Source organism: Melopsittacus undulatus, chromosome 6 (genome assembly GCF_012275295.1).
Source record: "Melopsittacus undulatus isolate bMelUnd1 chromosome 6, bMelUnd1.mat.Z, whole genome shotgun sequence".
Lineage (NCBI taxonomy): Eukaryota > Metazoa > Chordata > Aves > Psittaciformes > Psittaculidae > Melopsittacus > Melopsittacus undulatus.
The window spans coordinates 65,227,135-65,249,493 of NC_047532.1; the positions used below are offsets into that span (position 1 = coordinate 65,227,135).

General features: G+C 43.1%; 1 protein-coding gene across 1 annotated transcript in view; it reads right to left on the reverse strand.

Moving 5' to 3' along the window:
- The window catches only part of DPYD (dihydropyrimidine dehydrogenase), a 349,108-nt gene extending 334,498 nt beyond the window's left edge, over positions 1 to 14,610 (reverse strand). Inside the window, exon 1 of the mRNA XM_034064349.1 lies at positions 14,535 to 14,610. Coding sequence (XP_033920240.1) covers positions 14,535 to 14,573 — 39 coding nt within the window. The 5' untranslated portion in view covers positions 14,574 to 14,610. The remainder of the gene's footprint in view (positions 1 to 14,534) is intronic.
- Between the last annotated feature and the right edge of the window lie 7,749 nt (positions 14,611 to 22,359).

Sequence of the window (22,359 nt, forward strand, 5' to 3'; positions counted from 1 at the left end):
CATAGACACCAACCACTCCTCTGTTGGAAGAACTCTGGGCGGTAAATGACGCTGCTGGAAACTCTGCACGAAACTTCTTGACACAACTAATCTCTGCAGAAGAAACTTGACCCTCATAGGGAAAACCAAAGCAAATACTCACTCTCTGGGCTTAAGTATCCAAATAGCATCCCAGCATTCAATGAGTTATTTACTTATTTAACACAAGCATATATACATAAAACGCCACACAGTTTAAAGCAGGCTCAAACTCCACCGTACCATAAGAGGAAGTTCTCAGATCTGAGGCTTCTCCAGGAACACTCTATGATAAGATCATGTTTTTGCACTGCAAACAATACTTTACATCAAAAGGTATGAGGGTTAACGTAGCAAATTCATAGAAGACAAAGCACAGCTCTCGTGGATCTACTCCAAGTTGAATTCACTGTTTTGCATTCATTCTGTTGACTAAAATATTTCATTTTCAGCCTTTAGAAATTGAAGGGTTTAACATTTGCTGCAGCTACCCTCTACACTTATATTTATCAGTTTAGTATATTTTCTCTCTAACTGGTCATTCTTTAATCATTCAACCAATTGGATAAGTGCAAAGAAACAGAGCAATTCATGTCACAGCCCTGACTGCCTGGCAAAATCTGGGAGCAGATTCTCTTTGGAAGGCATGCTAGGGCACATGAAAAACAACAAGGTGCTTGGTGACAGCCAGCATGGCTTCACTAGGGGGAAATCCTGCCTGACCAATTTGGTGGCCTTCTATGACGGGGCTACAAAAGTGATGGACAGGGGTGGAGCAGTTGACGTCATCTACCTGGACTTGTGCAAAGCGTTTGACACTGTCCCACATGACATCCTTGTCTCTAAATTGGAGTGTCATCAATTTGATAGGTGGACCACTCAGTGGATAAAGAACTGGCTGGATGGTCGCACTCAAAGAGTTGTGGTCAACAGTTCAATGTCCGGCCGGAGTTCAGTAATGAGTGGTGTCCCTCAGGGATCGGTGTTGGGACCTGTCTTGTTTAACATCTTTGTCGCTGACATGGACAATGGAATTGAGTGTGCCCTCAGCAAGTTTGCCAATGGCACCAAGCTGTGTGGTTCTGTTGATACACTAGAGGGAAGGAATGCCATTCAGAGGGACCTTGACACACTTGTGAGGTGGGCTGATGCCAACCTCATGAAGTTTAACCATGACAAGTGCAAGGTCCTACACCTGGGTCAGAGCAATACCAGGCACAGCTACAGGTTGGGCAAAAAGGAAATTCATGGTAGTCCTGCAGAGAAGGACTTGGGGGTGTTAGTCAATGAGAAAATGAACATGAGCCAGCAGTGTGCACTCACAGCCCAGAAAGCCAACTGTATCCTGGGCTGCATCAAAAGGAGCATGACCAGCAGGTTGAAGGAGGTGATCCTGCCCCTCTACTCTGCTCTTGTGAGACCTCACTTGGAGTATTGTGTTCAGTTCTGGTGTCCTCAACATAAAAAGGACATGGAACTGTTGGAACAAGTCCAGAGGAGGGCCACAAGGATGATCAGGGGACTGGAGCACCTCCCGTATGAAGACAGGCTGAGAAAGTTGGGGCTGTTCAGCCTGGAGAACAGAAGGCTGTGTGGAGACCTCTTAGCAGCCTTCCAGTATCTAAAGGGGGCCTACAGGGATGCTGGGGAGGGACTATTCATTAGGGACTGTAGTGATAGGACAAGGGGTAATGGGTTGAAACTTAAACAGCAGAGGTTTAGATTGGATATAAGGAAGAAATTCTTTACTGTGAGGGTGGTGAGGTACTGGAATGGGTTGCCCAGGGAGGTTGTGAATGCTCCATCCCTGGCAGTGTTCAAGGCCAGACTGGATGAAGCCTTGGGTGATATGGTTTAGTGTGAGGTGTCCCTGCCCATGGCAGGGGGGTTGGAACTAGATGATCTTGAGGTCCTTTCCAACCCTAACTATGCTATGATTCTATGATTCTTAGCATGATGACTGCTGTTACTTCAAAAGTAAGCACACACACGGTCTCCAGAGTCTGTGAAACCCCCTCCACTCTGAAGTTACCTTTACTCATCTTAGCAATAAAAGTATCTCCCTTCTTTACAAATCAAAACTTAAAGCTTTAGAAAATACTTAGGTTTGCACCACAGGTATAAAGAGAAGCTTTTGGTTTCCTCGCTGTAATATTTATGTCTGCCTTGATCACTTGTGCATCAAATTGCTCTGCTGCGGGAGGAATACTAAATAACATTTGTAACTGCTCACTCATATAGACAGTCATTTAATTAATATCTCATAGCAAAAAGGATCATAATCATTTACATCTCACTTCTATTTTTCTACAAGACAAACAGACTGAAAGAGAAAGCAAGCTCCACTGCCTTTGGAAACAAACTTAGTGCCAAAACTAGGCCATTGTATTCCCATAACTCAATGTCCCTATTGAACCTTCAGTTGTGGGGTTTTGCTTAACCAAACCCCAAACTTGCATTAGAGACATGTCAGTTAATGAAAAGTGAATGCTCTACTGACTTTTTTGATCATAGGAGAGAAATCAGCATTAGCAGCTATTACTGCTTTAAGTTTAATCATTGGCAAAATCAGCGGAACTAATTTTAGCTGAGCGCAGCAATGTTCTGGAGACTTCGTTAAAAGGTGATTTCCAAAGTCCAATAAATGAACCTGAAATGTAAGGATAAGAGTGGCAGTCTGCATCCAAAAGTTCCAGTACATTCAGTGCTCGAAACACACGTGAACATTTGTTATCTGTTCCAAGAACGTGCCAACTCAACTTTCTAAACCTGCAGCAACATTAAGAAGCAAAGAGTAAACTCATCTCTATGCAACCAATGTGCAAACTCGTATCAAAATATTTCAGTAGTGACTGTTTAATACACTGGTAAAATACAAAGCCCACAATTAAGCTACCGATTTCTAGGAAGTTTGTGTAGACATCAGAGCATCCTCATCAAAAAGGTAAATCAGCATGTAGAAGGAAAATGGAAATACGAGGGATTTGTCGACTCTATGCTATAAAAAGGAAGGGTTTGATACATGAAGCTATGAAGTGTTAAAATACTATTGTCTGATATTGAAAAAATAACAAAAGATATGAGGATTTCTCCTTTGCCTTTTAACATGCCATCTTCAGCAGAAGAACACAGCCATCCGATGTTGACACCCTTAAGCAAAGAAATGTGACATTCCATAAACACACAGGGCATAACAAGAGTTATAGATGACACTGACACATACAGCAATAATGGGGAAGACAAAGCAATTCCTTGGAGTTCTTTACTCTCATTAAATAATTTTTATTTTTAAACCTTATTGACTTTAGATATTGCTAAATTGCTGCTGAAATAGGCTGTGTAGAGACCTCAGAGCAGCTTCCTGTGTCTGAAGGGGGCTACAAGGATGCTGGAGGGACTCTTCATCAGGGACTGTAGTGATAGGACAAGGGGTGACGGGTTCACACTGAAACAGGGGAAGTTCAGGTTAGATCTAAGGCAGAAGCTCTTCCCTGCGAGGGTGCTGAGGCGCTGGCACAGGGTGCCCAGAGAAGCTGTGGCTGCCCCATCCCTGGCAGTGCTCAAGGCCAGGTTGGACACAGGGGCTTGGAGCAACCTCCTCTAGTGTGAGGTGTCCCTGCCCATGGCAGGGGTTGGAAGTGAATGATCTTAAGGTCCTCTCCAACACAAACCAGTCTAAGATCCTAGAAATGTGTGGGCAAGAGGCAGAAGTATTACTCTCAAAAGTAAATAGGATAGTCAGATTAGGCTGACCAACCTGAAAACATGCCAGCAAACATTTGGAATCTGATCTATCATACTTTGTCACATGCTTATATAGAACACTTATTTTTAAAACACTTTATAAAGGGTGTATGGGTAGCAGCATTATTTTCCAACTCTTTTACTTATTAACCCAAAACTGCATTTCTGCTCTGAGACCTCTAAAGAGAGAAGAATTACTATTGTTATCATTTATAAAGTTTTCTAAAACTAGAGTTAATTACTTTTCCTATAATCCTACTGTAATGATCCTAAAGCCTGGAATTCCAAGGGGCAGAAAAATGTAAGTATTAGACTTCTACATAAATTAAATTCCCATCTTGCTGACAGGACAATGCTGTCTTTCCTAGACTAGAAAATACAAGCCCCAAAAGCCATAATTCAATTAGGATGGAAACATTAACCAACACTTGGTTCAGCATCTCTTTATTTGTGGTTTGGCATGCACACCAGCAAATACTGCAGAGTATCAAGAACGTTATTGCAAAGAAAAAGTACCCTACCTATACCCTATATATAAGAACTTTAGCTGTTTCCCTGCTCATCTCCAGCTGATGTCTTCAGAAGCATGCCAGAAGAACCAGCAATTCAATGTGGATTTTGTCTTTACCTTCTTCAGTTTGACTTGAGGTCAGCACTTCTTTCAGGTATTATTTACTCACTTTTCCTGAGCAAAGACAGACATTCACAGGCAGGTAAATTTTGGAAGCAAGGGCTGACTCCAGCAGTGGAAGGTCCATGTCCAAGTCAGCAATGAGGAAGGGATTCACAGATGCCAGAATGCCAAGCAGGACCCTCCAGCTGGGTATCACAAAACACTAATTAGACACAAGTACACAACCACACAATCACAGCAGTTCCTAGAATCCTAGACTGGTTTGGGTTGGAAAGAACCTTAACATCATCCAGTTCCAAACCCCTGCCAACAGGAAGGGACACCTCACACAACAGCAGGTCACCCAAGGCTTTGTCCAACCTGGCCTTGAACACTGCCAGGGATGGAGCAGCCACAGCTTCTCTGGGCACCCTGTGCCGGTGCCTCAGCACCCTCACAGGGAAGAACTTCTTCCTTATATCCAACCTGAACTTCCCCTGTTGAAGTCTGAATCCATTCCCTCTTGTCCTCCTGGACTTGCACACCAATTGGCAGCCTTTGCGCATCCTCTAGGATGATGGTTCTCAGCCTGAAACTCTACCTGGGTTTAAACGTTTAACTCAAATGCACGAGTTTCCTAGCTTCCAAGCGAAACATGGGGAGGAAAGGGGGAAGAGTCACAGGAAACTACAAGAGCAACACTTTTGCCTAATAGTTTAATGGTTACTGGAGTCTTCCTGGAAAGACAAGACCTCCTGCTCACTGACCGTGATGGAAGGCAAATCTGGATGAAGTTGAGCTGATTAGGTGTCCAGCTAAGATCACAAAAGCAAATCAGAGAGAAGCATGACAAGAACATTGCTCCAGCACCGAGAGAGTTTTGACCCAGCCCTCAAGGCTGCTTATGTATTTTTCATTACGGACTCATTGATTAAGTGCATAGAGAACATCCTGCTGGCAGCTCAAAATGAGCTAACTTTTCTTTTGTGCTGAGTATTTCTTGGGGTTCATAAATCAATCTTATCTCCTCACCTGGGGGCAAGGTTTGGCATCCTGCAAGCTATTTTGCTATAATTCAGAACAAATATCCTAGTCTTCTGAAAACCAGTTCTTATCCTAAAAAAGAGGAATTGGCCCTTCAGCAGTCTGTAGTATTGGCTACTCCTGACATTTTACTCAGACTGTAGATTTGAGACAAGATAATATTTTGGGGGGGGGAGGAGTCTGTTCTGTATTCATTTCTGCATCAGGTTCTGCTGTGGTCATCCTGGAGTATTTTTTTGCCTCCTACTTCTGTCACTATCTCACTTCCATCTGTTTTGAAGAGCTATGTATGAGCTTACCAAAACCTTCAAAACGTGTTTCCACTGGAACTGAAAAAAGGGCGATATCCAACACAGCATTCAAATGGAAGCAGAACAACTCTGGGAACAAGCTGTAACATCCCATATTGCGTTCTTGTCATTAGCACATAAACACAAATGTGTGAGTGGATTTGCACAAGCTTCCTTTGTCCTCAGGCTCTGAACACTACAGAGGTTAACAGGGAGGGAGATAGACCTCTAGTGCTGCTGGACAGATTTGTTAAGGCTGAAATCAGATCTTGTATTCACGTGGAGTTATACGCCAAAACACTGCACTACATGTGATAGTTTGCCCAAAGATCCTCACACCAATTACTGATAACATTCCTTAAGAGCTAAAATGACACACCAAGGACAGTAGGCTTTAATTTCACCACTACAAAACCAAAGGCAAACTTGGGACTCATTGCCATTTTTGCCCTGAGTAGTAAGACATGGAGTACTTCTTCAATGCTGATTTCATTTACAATCAGTTTTCCTAAACACAATGGCTACACCTTACCTCCCAAATCTCATTTGTAACCTTAACATGTGACATAACATGAAAATTACTGACATAAATAACTGGCTGCTTTATTAGAAATAAGAACACTTACAATTGTTTTTAAAATGCCTCATAAAGCTGCATTAAGTCTAGTTTAATGATTTCAGAAAAGTTGGGTTTATTTTCCTAGCAATATTCCGAGCACTTAAAATGAAAAAAGTCACTTCTCTCAGTTTTAACTGTCACTGAAATATCCTTCATTTCCAAGATATCAAGAAATTATCACTATTCACTTTCAATACAAAGCCTCTTCCATTTCAGCTGTCATTCCCCAAAAATCAGACTGAAAATAGTGTTTCGAAGCAGAGTTCAGTTGCAGCGTAATAAGTAATAATTTCATCAATTAGCAGCATTCAGCATCCACTGAGAGTTCTCTCACTATTATTTTATTCATGGAGTCCTTTGTGGAAGTAGCATACTAAAAAGATCCATTTATCCTTCAAGGTTTTTCATAAATGTGTCATACATCTTCAAAAACAATTGGTTATTATTCTCATGCAATCTAAATAACTGTAATAACTTCCAGGTGTAAAACCTCTTTTTATACTTCCAAGCTTCTTTTAGTCACATTATGGATCTACATTTTTAATAACCATTTCTAATATTTCTACCTACTTTCACACATGAGTTTTGCACGAATGCTACATATGCCTACAAGGGAAGCAGCTTGTTCTTAAGAGCAGAATAGAATTGGGTTTCAGAGGATGCACTTCACAATCAAGGCAAAACCAAGCGTTTCCTGATGAGCTAACATGCTAGTATAGATGCTAACAGTAAAGGAAAATGCTGTGATTGTTAAATTCAGCAACAGAACCATAGAATTGCTAGGGTTGGAAAGGACCTTAAGATTTTGTTCTTTGCAGTGCCTGTTCTATTTTTCCTTCCCACTAAACCCCTCCACATATGTCTTAGTCTAAGTCTCAACACTGACAAAAAGGTATCCTGCCTTGCATCCTTTCACCTGAAGGCTGCAAATAGCTCCCTTCAGAGCATATTATCACTCCTCCATCAACTGATGGAGATGCAGCTGGGCAATACGAGGAGCTCTCCCAAGGCTGGGTAGAACACACAGCACAATCAAACATCTCCATCTTGAGAAAGAGTAGCCCAAATTTCAGTGATGCATCTCCTGTAAAGCAGCATGCTTCATTCCCTCCAAGTTGGTCAAATATTCTGTTCATCAAGAAGACCCTGACAAGCACAACTCATTCCAAAAGAGGCAGCTTCAATTGAAATAAGGCCTCCCAGAGCACAACTAAGAGAAACACAACACAGACCCAAGGAAAATGTGCAGCAATATGTTAATAAATAACCTAGGTACCACAAAACCTATCTGAAAATGACACAGAGTCTAATCTCCATAATAAATTTAAACCATTTTTTCACCTCATTTCTACCCTGTCCAAGTGGTGTGCACAGGTACCTGCATTAAAAACAACCTGCTAACACCAGTAAGACCTGTAAATCAGACAGTTCGGCTGTGTGGACACTACTTTTTTTAATTACATCTATAAGTGGTTTTGAACCAGAAATTAAAATGTCAAAAAGCACCATGATTGCCTTTAACTGATGCCTACCATCCCATCGAAATGGAAATATTTGGATTCATCACCTAGATATGCTTTTAATTGGCTTTCACCTGAAGTCTGCCTTGTCCCATCTGCACTGTTGGTGTCAAGTTGAACTGGAAAGGCCAACCCTTTCAATGAACTAAAATCAACATAATTTTAAGGTCAAGTCACTTGTAACACTTCAGGTAGCAAATGTCATACTGAAAATAAACTGAACTTTGGCTTGAGCACAAGTGAAAGGTTTGGCATTTCCAGAACTTGTGTTCTATCACTTTAAATTTACAAATAAAACACCAACGTCACACACACTAATAAAATTTTCTGAAACTATATGTATAAATACAGGAAGCATTATTAAAACCAAAATACTTCTGTAGGTGGGCTTGCCCTAATTTCAAATGGTGATGTTTCTGAAAGAGCTAAACCCACTCAAAACTCCATGTTGGCTTAGTGAGGCATCTCTGACCACAGTAAAGAGATCAGATGTTTCATAAGAGGTCAGAAGTGAAATTGCTGAACTCAGTTACACCATAAGAAAATAAGGATGTTGAAAAATGAGGTTATTTGTTCTGAGATTACACAAAAGTATGGGTGTATTCCCCTGCCCCCCCCATCTAGTTTCTTAGTCTGAGCAACTAAGGTTGACATTCTACAACTATCAGATGGAGTAAGTCACCTCCCACCACTCACAATGCATGCTCATACACTCATATCTGAAGGAATTGAAACATCTGATGCCTTTGGCTAAGGCCTACCACTGTTTAATGTGGAACTCCCACTAACACTATGCCCTTCACAAATACATTCATGGGTTTGACACAGACATGCTAGTCATCCAGATTATGCATTTCCAAGGGGAATAAACCCCTCTTCTGTTGTAAAGCAGTTAGGGAAGGTTATGCAGTGATGTCTGAGGGACAAATTACTTCACAAAGAGATTCTTGCATTCTTCCTGCATGCAAGGAAAACTACAGTGTCAGTCCGGGCTGAGAATGGGGATTCTACTGCGACTTAACTGGGTGACAGCTTATGATTTTGGATAATATTAAGAAAAAAATCCTATACACATCTTGATCTAAGCAGTCCCCAAATGTACTTGCTTTGCCATTTCATTCTCTCTGTGCCTTCTAATTTTTGATGTGGCTGTTGATTTTTTCTCATGATATTTAAAGAACCTTGCCCACATGAATCCTATGTTCTTTGCCATCTGCAACAACAAAGATTCCAGTACTTCTTACAGTTGTCTATGAACAGAAAAAAAGGAATTTAAACTTAAGAGCCAGTCTGAATCACCTGTTTTTTCATTGAAGAAATATGGCCAATTTGAAGGCAAAACGTTGTTGTTCTTATTATAATGCTTATTAGAAATAAAGAGACCCAGAACATTTAGTTCATTTCCTCCACATACTTCTTTACCTGCTTCCTTCCCAGTCCCAGTTTGACCTGGATGTATCTGATTTTGTTATATTTACATTTTGAAAGATGGCATTGTGTTTGAACTGCATACACACAGAGATGACAAAATGCCCACCAAGATCTGTATATCCAGTCTCTGCTGGCACATTTCACAAACTGATGCTCCGCACATGTAAAGACGCTGGAGATCTATGCTGTGCTCATCTTCCAGAAGAATTCTGCCCTTGGTATACAAATGACAGCAAATGAAAATGAAAAGACTTTAAGTAACATGCCCACACAAACACCACCCTCTGAGCTTCTGATAAAGCCATTTATGGCCAAAGGTTTCCTAATCCCAAATGTTTGATTTCTTTGCCAAATCACATACTCATATAAAGGCACAAATTCTGCTCTTCTCAAAGGCGACAACACAGGGCAGGGAGCAGAGTGTGTAACACTGTACTGATAAATAAAAAAAGGAACAGAAATCATATGCTAATAAGAGGAAGGAGGTTGCCAGGCAACCAGGGAGGGAGAGAAAGCAGGTTTTGATTTGAACTCTGTGCTGTCAAAGGGTTAGCATAGCCAGAACAAACAGGACACACTCAATGCAGCTTGTGTGCAGCCACCAAGCATTTCAGCTTGCCTCAATATTTTAAGGAGTGTGTTCCCAATGCAGTGCCAAGCATGTCTGTGCTCCCTGGGTCATGCTACCGATACTGGAAAAATGGTACAGGAGAGGATGGAGAGCAGTTTTTTATAAAGTGTCCATTTGAAAAGCAGCAGCGTGTGGCTTTGGGTAGCATAAACTGCACCATGCATGTAGTAAGTATATCCTACCATGCTGATAGTATAGAGAGCTCTATGTAACCTTAAGGCCCAAGCAAATCCCAGTCCACCAGATACAGCCCCACCACTGAGCTGTACTGAAAACTCTGCAAGTTCTGCCCTGCTGCTAAAACCTTTCAAATGCATCTCAAAAGACTGTCCTCATCACTGCACTCTTGTCACGACTGATGGGCAAAATCCTGCCTTACAGGATTGCTTACAGGATCTACCTTACAGATCTCAGCTTCCTAGTTCAACATGAAGTTTTACTGTCTTAAAGGATGTAATGTTAGGCAAAGGAAAGAATAAAATTGAAGTCCAGGCTACAACATGAAACCAGCATGAAATCCATTTACATAATTAAAAGGAAAATGAATTTCAGTTCCTTCTTGTTTTCAGAGCTATCAGCAGTGACAACTCCTAAGTCCCAGCCCTAAGAAAAGATGGGAGGAGCAGGTTTTATTTGAAAGACCTTCTTATGATAAGAGTAGAATGTAAACTGAATTCATGAATAACATTAAAACTCAAAGGTCGAAAGAAAAAGACAAGCACAGGAGTAGATCTTCTTAGGGTTTTCCCCCAATACCATTATTTCAAAGGACTTGACTGAGTTTCAGTGATTCAGTTTAGCAGAATATCAGCAGTGGAGGCAAGACCATTATAACTCTTTGAGCATCAACACGATTTGCATATACACCATTCAAAATAAAAAGTTGGATCTAATTGTGGACTATAATCTTCCACAAGGTCTTAGTAACCATGCTACAATTGCTGTTCCACTCAGCTAAGTGTTTACTGAAATAAAAACACCATAAACCAATAAAAGAGCTTGAGAAATTCATTAAACAAAAGTAGCCAAACAGGAAGTTCTGTTTCCTCACTGACTGCTCCTCAAATGATCTGAGGAAAACAAAGCCATCAGCCTGGAACATCAGCTTTGCAAGCCATGCTGACTAATAGGATTCACTGCTCTCTTACTGGGAATTTCCCGTGGGTTTACAGTATCCTTTACTTTTCAGTCCTTGCCCTGCTTCCCACGTTAGAGGGCACTGAGCTCAGCTCTCAGACATGCCTTCAATGCACCACCTTTGCTACCTGCAGCATTTCACTGTTAAGAATAAACCTGACAACTTGCCTACCTGGATGGCACAGCTAATGCTCTGTAGCACCCGCCAACAACTACATAGCCCAGGAATGAATCATAGAATAGAATCATGCAATCAACTGGGCTGGAAAAGACCTTTAAGATCGTCAAGTCCAACCATTCCCCAGCAATTTTAATTCTTTAAAGAACCCTGAAGTTTCCAACAGATATAATTATGTACGGTTTCCACATAATGATAGTAGGCAATCAGCTAAAAACAGAGGGGGGAGAAAGGAACCTACTTCCCCAGAGTATCACCGGGAGAGGTATGTCTGAAGCCTGTAAACACTATCTGGAGTTTGAATGTACATTTAACACAGTTCCACATTACAAGTTAGAAAGGGAATGCTGTCCTCAGACCATAATTTCAGCATTTTTATGAAGCTCTAGAGATGCAATAAAAAAAAAACCAAGACAAGTCCCTGCACCATCCACCCAAGTACTTTCACCTAGAGCTATTTTGAAATGTACTTTCTTTCCTTTTGCTTAGAGTTTAGAATCAAAGAAACACAAAATCACCTGGGTTGGAAAAGACCTTGAAGCTCATCCAGTTCAACCATTCCCCAGCCCTGCCAAGGCCACCACTAACCCACGGCACTGAGGCCTCATCTCCACAGTGTGTGAACACTTGCAGGGACGGTGACTGCAGCCCTGCCCTGGGCAGCCTGTTCCAATGCCTGAGCACCCTCTGGGAAAGGAATTGTTCCTCAGCTCCATCTAAACCTCCCCTGATGCAGCTTGAGGCTGCTTCCTCTTTTCCCATCCCTTGTTCCTTGGGAGCAGAGAAGAGACTAACCCCACCTCACTACACCTGCTGTCAGGCAGTTGCAGATAGCGTTTCTGCACCCAGGGAATATTTGCAGAACATTTTGATAGAGCTGACCAGATTTAAACAAAGGCAGCATTTGGTTTTGGGGGAGCTGGTGGTTAGTGTTGGGATTTCTTTGTTTGGTTTGGGTTTTGGGGAGGTGTTTTTGCTGTAGTTTGGTTTTCCGGTTGAGTTTTGGGGTGGGGTTTTTTGTAACACTGCCATTTTTTGGAGAAGACCCTGGATTTGAATCACAACCTCCTCATCTTCCACCATTTGGAAAGAAGACTTTTAGAACAAGATTATCTGTGGAATTCCTTCAACTGTTTGAGTTAGGCCAGAAGATTTGCTCAGGAGCTGAAGGTGCTGGCGAAACAAACCAAGGGAAGACAAGATTCCTCAAGAACAGCTTCCTGGACTTCCATTTGTTTAAATAACTTGGAGAACTGGCTATGAGTTTAACTACTTCTAGGTCAGACTGCCCCTCCTTCTAATCAACATCAGTCTTGTCATCCAACCTTAACTATCTAAGTAAATGATAAAGTAGTACCAAGACTAAAATTTCATACTTAATAGTTTCATTATATGAAACATGTTTGCAAGGCTGACCATTGAATTCATTAAATATTTCATTTAGGTTTTATACCATAGCCAAGAAGTGACAAAAATAGTCAAGTTCTGCTGCCAGTGCTCATGTTGACGGACTTCTCCACTCAAAAAGCATATTTCTGAGAGTATTTATCTACAGTTAGATAGGCTCAGCTCAAAAGCACTCTTCTACTTCAAATAAAAGGATAAAACACTTGCATTATTGAAAATACACTAGTTCCGCCCCCCAAAAGAGTCCCATGCAGGGAAAAAACAAACCCAAAACCCAGCAACAAGCACTGCAATTAGACTATCAGCAATTGTTGATACAGTCATCTGGGAGACAAACCATACAGTGACTAAATTTATTCGAGCAGCTGGGGAAAGGACAATACATATGGTTAGAAGTGGTCTGCCTTGATTTCAATGAGTGCTGAAAACAAAACCACAGCGAGATACTGAGCAAAGTTTCTATTTTCAACCTGAGAGCAAAATGAGTATCAGCCTTTTTCAGACTCCATCAGTTACTCTCCTAAATCATATAATGCTGCATACTATCACCAACACGTGATCCTACAACAACATACTGCTCTTTGAATCCACGCCATGAGTATCCAGAAATGCACAACAACATAATCCCAGCAATATTTTGCATTAAAAATTGGAGGAAAGTACTCAAAAGTCTGTCCTGCTAAAATCAACTTTTGTCATAGAGAAATTAACTTCAGCGATTGCAGGAAAACCCGATTGGCTGCTCTTAAAGCACTGAGCTGGTAAGAGACAGGACTGATTTCTTACCACAGTGCCTCCCTAACTGCCAGGAAGACTTATGATAGTTCATTTGTCCAAACCATTCCACATCCCCATTTTAACAGAGTATCTATAAGAGCATTTCTGGACATCTGTCATGGTTCGAGCAGCAGATCAGTTAGGAAATGCCCTGGACACAAAACAAATCAATATGAGAACTCACTGTTACACTCACAAGTGACCTAAAGGTATATTCAAGCTGCTGCTGTGCACATGTGCATGTTATGACTCAATGAGCTGCAGTAAAACTAAAACTAATACTTTAAAGGGATACCACAGCAAAAAGTTGTGTCTGGCTGGAAGGAGACTGTCAAGCTCCAACTCAGGTTATCATCACTATGGTTTTACTCGACTCTCTAAAAGAACAGAAGTTTATAGCCAAGTACAACATAAGGGAAAGCTACTTTTGAGTCCCAAGCATGCAACCTGGCACCCACCAGCAGAACTCCACCACCTTACGCTGGACTCCCTGGGCTCCACTCCACCTTACCCCAGGTCGTGTCCAGAGCCTACTTTCAAGCTCCCAGTCCGACCTGTAGCAAAGAACACCGTGCAAAACCAGTAAATCCCACTATTAATCCTGGAAGTCACTTGCAGCAAGGGCGCTCCTCCTGCCATGCTGTTCACCGTCCAAAGCAGCTTTTTTCCTGCCAGGAGACACGGTGCACGGCCCATGACAGGACGGGGAGCAGCTGAGGGCCTACAAACCTCCGAGGCCAAAGCGCTGGGAGAGGACCTAGGGGTTGGGGCCCCTGAAGCCACCCCGGCCCCCGAGCAGCCCGCCCGCACCGCCACAAAGGGGATCGCCCAGACCCTGCCCCCGACCTGGCCAGCGCGGAGTGACACAGAAGGGGAAGGTGCCGGGTGCCGACCCCTCACACCCCTCAGCCGCCCAGGACGAGAACCGCAGCGGTGCCCAGTTCCCCCTGCTAGGGGCCGCGGCTGCCCCGGCATGGCGGTGCGCAGCGGCCGCAGCGGCCAGGCACTTCCTAACGCAGCCAAACTTTGCCGGGGCTCCCGGCCCGGCCTCCTCCGTTCGGCGGCAGACACAGCCCCCTCCCCGTTACCGACAGCCGCACAGTTCCGGCAAAGGCGAGTGGGTACCTCAATGTCCACCGTGTCCCGGCTAAGCACACAAGCCATGGTGTCCGCAACGCCACCGCCTTCCCCCAGCTCCCCGCAGCCCCGGAGTGGAGCTGAGCGCGGGTAGAGGCGGAGCCGACAGCCCGGACAGCAACGCCCAAGTGGGCGGGTAGAGCAGCGCCGGGCCGGGGCGAACCCAGGGGCGAAGGGACCGGACCCCAAAGGGGACGCGGCGCTTCACCAGAGGCCAGCAAGCGGTCACGGAGGGGAGAGGACGGGGCTCGGCTGTCGCTGCCCAAAGGGCGGGTGTCTGCCGCCCGGGCGCGCCCCCGTGTCTTGCCGTAGCCCCATCTCGGTGCACAGGCACAGCACAGCCTCCTCTGCCATCGCCCGGCCCGCTTCCTCACAGTGGAAGGGGGGTCAGGGCTAATCCTCACCCTGGTCTCACAATGAAGGCGATGCAGAGCCTGGAGCACAAGTGTGATGGGAACGGCTGAGGGACGTGGGGGGTTCAGTCTGGAGAAGAGAAGGCTCAGGGGGGACCTTATCGCTCCCTACAACTGCCTGACAGGAGGATGGAGCCAGGAGGCGGCTGGGCTCTGCTCCCAAGGAACAAGGGATGGGACAAGAGGAAATGGCCTCAAACTGCACTAGGGCAAGTTTGGATGGAGCTGAGGAACAATTCCTTCCCCAGAGGGTGCTCAGGCATTGGAACAGGCTGCCCAGGGCAGGGCTTGAGTCATCATCCCTGCAAGTGTTCACACACCGTGGAGACGAGGCCTCAGTGCCATGGGTTAGTGGTGGCCTTGGCACTGCTGGGAATGGTTGAACTGGATGAGCTTAAAGGGCTTTTCTAACCTGGAGGATTCCATGATTCTACATGCACACCTTCCCAGTGTCACCAGCTCAGGCTCTCCTTGGACCTTCACCCTGCTCCCCACAGAGACATGGAGCCTGAGCCATCCCTCCCCTGCCCCTCCTCAAGATAATCCCCACCCTCAGAAGCAGGGGTACAGGGTGTACCAGCACAGGGGCAAGCAGGGCAGGTCACACAGCCTCTGGGCTCTCTTAATTAAGTCTCTTTCCACCCAAACACTGCAATCCTTTAGTTCCACAGACACAGTATTTGGGTATCACGAAAATAAACATTTCCACTGCAACATACTCAGAAGTTCTACCTTAGAAACCATCTAACACCATAATATTGATTCCTAGACAGTACTTCCAAGTAGCCACATGCATGATCCCCCAAAATACAAGAGCTTTTCTCCACATTTCACAATAGAGGAGCTTTAATGGAAACCAATCTTTGATTTTTCCTAGTTGCATGCCAGACAACTTCTTGCCTTCTCAGATCTGATCTTCAACATGCTCTTTACAGTGCTCACTTTATCCAGGTAGCTTTCATTCTGCCTTCTTCATTGCAGCTTAAAAGGCATTTAAAAAGGGATGGGGGGACTTCCCATTCTTATTTGCTTTATAAAAAGCTTGAAAAAGTCTAAGTAGCTTCTGGACACTGATTTGGGTGCAATAGAGAGCAGGGTTTGTCTTGTCTCTTCCTTTCATGTCTCCAGAATACCTTTTACGGAGTAGAAGGGAAAATTTTCTTTGTGTTTTATTTCTTCCCATCTCTGTAAATGAGCCCTTTCTTTCCAGGTGTCCAGTGGGAATTGTTTGCCTGGTAATGTAGAGAAATAAGAGTGTGGTCTTTGTGTACCTCAAGTGTAGGCAGGACAATCAGAAGCAGGATTCCCTTCTTTGCTAGTACATATCTCCTACAAATCCAAGAGTCCTTGGTTCATTTCATTAGTGTCGACGCTGCTGAGCACCTCAAGTGGTCTCTGATGCTAGCTGGGGAGTTTAGTTGTGTGTATATTGACTACAAAGTGCATTAGGCCCAGAAGTCATTTGCACAAGGAACATTTCCGTGTATATGAAGTAATAAACTACTTTGTGTCTACAGTTCACATCCGTATGTTGCTGAGGAGCAGCTACATTGGAAGAGACTAGCAGAAGTCAGTGGACTCTCCCATTTCATTGTGTCCTGCCTAGCTTTCAGCTGTTACAGGTAACAGCCTTTTGAGGAATCATGGAATCACCTGGTTTGGGAAAGACCTTGAAGATCAAGTCCAACCTTCACCCCAGAACTTCCAAGGTCACCACTAACCCATGGCACTAAGGGCCAAACCTCTACCTTTTCACAAGCATCATCACACACCTCTTCTCCTTTGCTTTGCAAGTTATAAACCCTTGATTGCCTCCCATGTTATCTACCAAGCCAAATGAACCTGCCACCTGTAGGATTTTTGCCATACGGAGCCAGTACATAGTAACACCATTTAAATTCTATAGCAGTAGCAATTTCCCATCCAAATTAAGCAGGACTTACTTTTCCAGTAAGTACACGTCAGAGAATGGGATTCAACCATACCCTTATGGTTGAAAACCTCCCAGTTTGTGTTTCTAGATAAAGGGACTTCTCTTATTTCCCCTTCCACACATTTCTCCTGGGGATCAACTTACTGTCTGCAAATTGTGGCAGCCAGCCAGTCTGTGGCAGCCTGCCGCACTTTGCCAGCTTCCCCCAGCAGTCTGGGAGGGATCACCCTTCTGATCTCTGGACTCTCAGCTGTGGCAAATAGTGCTCTTATCAGCACTGAGCATCTGTACAGCTGAAGTTTGTTTCAGGAGATAAATGAGCACAAATAGAGAGACATACACAACATCCATCAGAATACAAGTATTCCCACTTTTCTAAGGCAGAAGTTGTATGAAATTTTAATAAGAGACATGTTACACAGCCTAAATATAGTTTGGGCTTTTTTTCCCCTGAAGAAGTGCTAAGCCTCTGATTTTATTCTTTCTTAACCACCTCCCTTCATCCCTCCAGCCGCTCAGCAGGGTTTTGAAAGCAGCAGAAACAGCAGTGATGCTAAAGACCTTTCATTTCTGGCATGAAATGTGGAGGCTTGGTTGAGTTATAGGTTTTTGAAAATTGCCATTAACCTTTTGTTCCTTCTGCTCTTCAGGTAAAATTTTCTCATATGCCAAAGAAATAGTCACATATGAACTTTCTCTGAGAACCTCCAGGCACTCCCTGCCACTGCAGCAGCAGCAGCCTTGTGCTGGGAGGGCAGAGCAGGGCAGCAGGCAGCCAGCAAGGCCATGCCCTTCGAATTCAAATGGTTGCAGAAACACAACCTGCAATCTGAAACAAAAGATTATTCTGTCAGCCATTGCAGTAGTTAATCTGCAAGTTTAAAGGGGTAAACTGTAAACTCTGAAAGTCTGCATTCAAATTCTGGCAGCAATGTATTAGGGAGCCTGTCAAATTTATGGGATTCAGGAAATCCTGAAGTGAACCCAGGTTGCTCTTTACCTTTGAGCACCTCACTGTGACAGTATATTTTAATTACTTGCTGCTTCTGACATCTCAGTTTGGCTTATGAACTCTTGAGTATAACAGTGGAAAGGTAATACATCCAGTATACAAAAGGTCCAAGAGAAATGGGATTAGCAAGAAAATTCCATGAAGATGACAAGCTACTTCTGAAGGCTCTCAACAGCTTTTCAGATGTTAGATTGATTTCTTCCCTTATGCTAGGAGTTGCAGTAGTAGTGGTGTCGACTTTGCCAATACAATGCAAAGCACTACTGGAGTAAAGTTGAAAGAAGTAGCTACACTGATTAGAGTGCCAGGTTCGTCAACTGCAAAGACACGTTGTATGTCTTAACTGCACTGAAGGAGGAAACAAGTACATACATGTGAAAAATTTGAAGTGTGAGGAAAACAGTGCTTCTGAAAGGTCCATAAGTGAAGAGCCATAGAGTGACGGTGCCATGCTTTGTCCTCCCTCATCCTAATCCAGTCCAGGAGGATTGGAATTTAAGAGTTAATTTGGGAAGCTTTGCTCTCATTGCCTCTCCCAAACTGACATGGTTTATTGATGGACTGGCAGTCCTGGGGTAAAGGTTGGACTTGTTGTTTTCCAACTTAGTTGATTCTATGATTCTAAATAGCAGCACTGATGTTGAAGTATGTACTTACAAATTCATGCATTTCTTCACTGATTTAGGGAAAATGCTCAACTTAGAACATTCACAGTAGTGAAATTTACCTTGTCTTTCTGATCTGCTTGGTTGCAATTGGATTTGCACCAGTCTCCAGAAAGAGTAGCTACACAGGATAACCCATGGTTGGCCACAGCACAGGAGTACAAATGAGATACAGATAATGATAAAAGTCCATTAAGAGGAAACTCTGACCATTACTCAGACATAGCCTTTGGGCATGGAATTGTATGAATATATAACAGAAAATGGTCACCATGTGAGTTTTGAGAAGTGTCCAAATGCATTTTAAACTAGAATGAACTGTTCTTTAGTGAGTCCACTAATTTATTCCAGCCATCTGTGTCAGCGTAAACAAGAGCTTGTCTCCTAAACTGCTTCATGTTTTTTTTAGATGTAGCAAGAACCACAAGTTTCAACATGATCATCTTGGAGGAAGAAAAAAAAATCAGCAAGAAAGAACCCACATATTTTCACACCACAAACATCTTTTTGATAACTACTATCGTGCAATTCAAAGAAATATTAAAAAGTAAAACTTGTTTCTGGCATAGCATAATGTTTTCCTATTTAAATTCCACCAAATGTTTCCTTAGGATATTTTAGGGGATGGAAAAATCTGTCTGCTTCCCTCCCCCCCCCCCCAAGTCTCCAGTGTTGATATGTGTAGACAAGCTGTGTATTTATTAATAAGCTTGAGAACTGCTGAATTGATGCCCTGGGTTTGCCCTGGTCTGAGAGTCTTTTCTCTATATGAGCCTCAAATTATTTTCAGACTCTTAATGTGCTTCCCATGCTGGTGGTCCTTAGCTAGGTAGAATAGTCAGGAAATCTGAGTGTTCAAATTAAAAAGTATCTACATTTAGCATGAGTCTTCCCTGGGTAAAAGCAGCTACAGACCACAGATTAAGATGGGACTTGGGAGCGTTGAACCTGGGGAAGAGGAGGCTGAAAATACTTTACAGGAACAGTATGCTGGACTTAGTTTTAGAGATACTGAGCAGCCATAGAGTTACATCAGATCCAATTAACCTTTTTGGACACAAAACAAAAGGAAATAACTATAGGATTTGAAAACTTGAAATCCTATCTCATAGTTGTGGTGGTGGAAGGGGGGGTCGCATTCGTGTCTCTCAGCCCCAGGTGTTAAAAGCAAAGGATGCTGCTTCCTTTCCAGGCATACATCTGAGATGAGAAGAATAAAAATAAATTTGGTTTTGAAGGATCAAACCATTTGTGCTCAGACCCTGTCCACTAAATTCTTTGCCTCTTCTGTATTTCCTGTGGCAGCAAGTTTCTGGCAAGGGTAAGGTCTGCCTTTTGAAAAAGGGCATTTCATTGTGCAGTGGTGAAGTAGGACAAACTGATACCCAGTTCGCTAGAGATTCCTCTAGATATCAACTGGCTGCTGTCCGTACAAGCTGACCTTCCAGCCATTTTTCCCCAGTGCAGAAGTCTCCAAGTCTCCGACAAGTCAGACTGCCAAACTATTAGAGAATAGGCTTACTACATACCTAACTTCTGGCAACCAAGTGTTTCTCCATTCAGATCATAGAATCCCAGGCTGTTTTGGGTTGGAAAAGACCTTAATATCATCCACTTCCAATGCTCTGCTGATACAGGGTAACCAATGTACGGGGGGGGGGGGGGGGGGGGGGGGAGGGAGGGAGGGGGGTAATACAGAGAAATTGTACAAGGGGGTTAAAGGAATTCCTTTGCTTAAACAAAAGTATTGTCCGTCCTAAGTACCTAACATGCCAAGGCATTGATTACTGATAAGGGGGAGAAGCAGATGCTTAGTTCTACTGATAAGGGACAAAAGCAGATGCTTAGCTCTACTGGTAAGGGACAAAAGCAGATGTTTGGCTCTACTGAGAAGCAGGGGAGAAGCAGACTGGGCACCGACGAAACCCTGAGGCCATGTGTGAAGATTAAAAGGTGAAAAGTTTAAGAAGAGGAAGACTCATTTACTTCATCTTGAGAGCCCTGCCCATGACCAGAAGGGGCACTGCGCAGGCGCAAAGGACCTTCTAGCTCATTATAATATGAAGCGGGGATAGATAATAAATATGTATAGGCATATCGAGTAACCTAATGCATATGTATACCTTAAGAGAATAAATGTAAAGGGAAAACAACCCTGAGGTGTGCATGCTTTGCAGGAGCTATCCCCATGCACCTCAGCTCTGAATAAAAGCATACCTACTTTACAACTTTAACTAGTTGTGGAGTCTATCCACGCATCACTGCTGTGGGCAGGGACACCTCACATTAGACCATGTCACCCAAGGCTCTGTCCAGCCTGGCCTTGAACACTATCAGGGATGGTAATGAATTCACCCCTTCCAACAACAGCAGAAGCATCAGTAGGAGATCAACAATATTTTTTTTTCCAGGGTTTCAGTAGTTTTGTTGCTTTCCTGAGATCCTGAGAAGGTAAACTGGCCTCTTGAATGATTTACAACATACTACCAGTTTTTACTATGGATGTCTGTAGTTGCCTCAGAACTGGTTTAAACTTTGATAGCTTTGCAAATACCTCACAAAACATACTATAAACTGGGCCACTGGTTGGTTTTTATATTACTATTTTGTAGAGAAAAAATGCCACCAGATTAACATCCTGCAAACAAACTTGATATGCTTTGGTTGGTCTTATTTAGTGGTTCAAAAAAGAACAAATGGCTTCCTGTTTTCCTAGAAGAAATAACAATAAAACTCAACTTAAGGGTACTTAAGCCTTTGTGTCCACAATACACGAATTCCTCTCAGGGCTCAGACCAGCAGTTCTAGGCAAGGTTAGCACCTTTTAACAAAGAGCAAAACAAGAATAGACTTACCTTGTCTGATTTTGTACTGTGAACATTTTTCTCCCTAGCATAGGTGTAACACATGACATTCCCAGACTGTCTCTTTGCTTGCTTAGAGATGACAACTTACAAGTGACATGAGTTGTTTCACTGTGTAAGAGCATATATGAATTTTATATTAACAGCCATCTTCTTATATAGTTCTTATAGTGCACAAAAATTAGTATTTTATTGTTCATGTTATTTAAATAATAACATTACAGCCTTTTAATATGTTAAAATCGTTTTCTAAGAGAGGCCACTGTCTTCTTCAGGTCTTTACAGTGCTCAGTGTAGCAGACAACAACCATAACTTGGGTTTTATAACAGCCACCAACACCAACAGACACAGGTAATTAACTTGAATATTTTAAGATAAGCAAGGAAATATTGCTGGAGAAACGCTGTTTTATGGTGCTTTACCTTGCATAAATAATTGCTGTAAGATAGCATAGTTTTTGGGCTGGAAATGAAGTAGAAGCCTCCAAAGCACTAACCAGTACATCTTTTGTACTGTAGCTTCCAGCAAATAGGGCAAAAAGAACAAAGACTTGACTATGTTTTCTGTGGGGCAGCTCAAGAAAATCTCTTCCCTATCTTGCCACAGAGCTTTTACCCAGGACCTATATATTGCATAGAAGAAATCAGATTTCCACTTGTAAGTGTCAAATGTGGCTGTAGTCCCCAGCAGTTGGTATCAGATGATGAATAAAGACTATCTCTAGCCTTGGTTGTTGGCTCAAGAACTGAAGCTTAGATAATATGAATGACTTGTAGGACATCCCTATGCCCTTGCTAAACTACTAGGCTGATAGCAAGCTAGTCATCTGTCTTGGACTGTTTCAAGCCTATTTTACCACTTCAAAAACAGCTACCTTTACAATCAGCAACAGTTATTACCTTCTTGGCAAGGGGGAAATGAATAG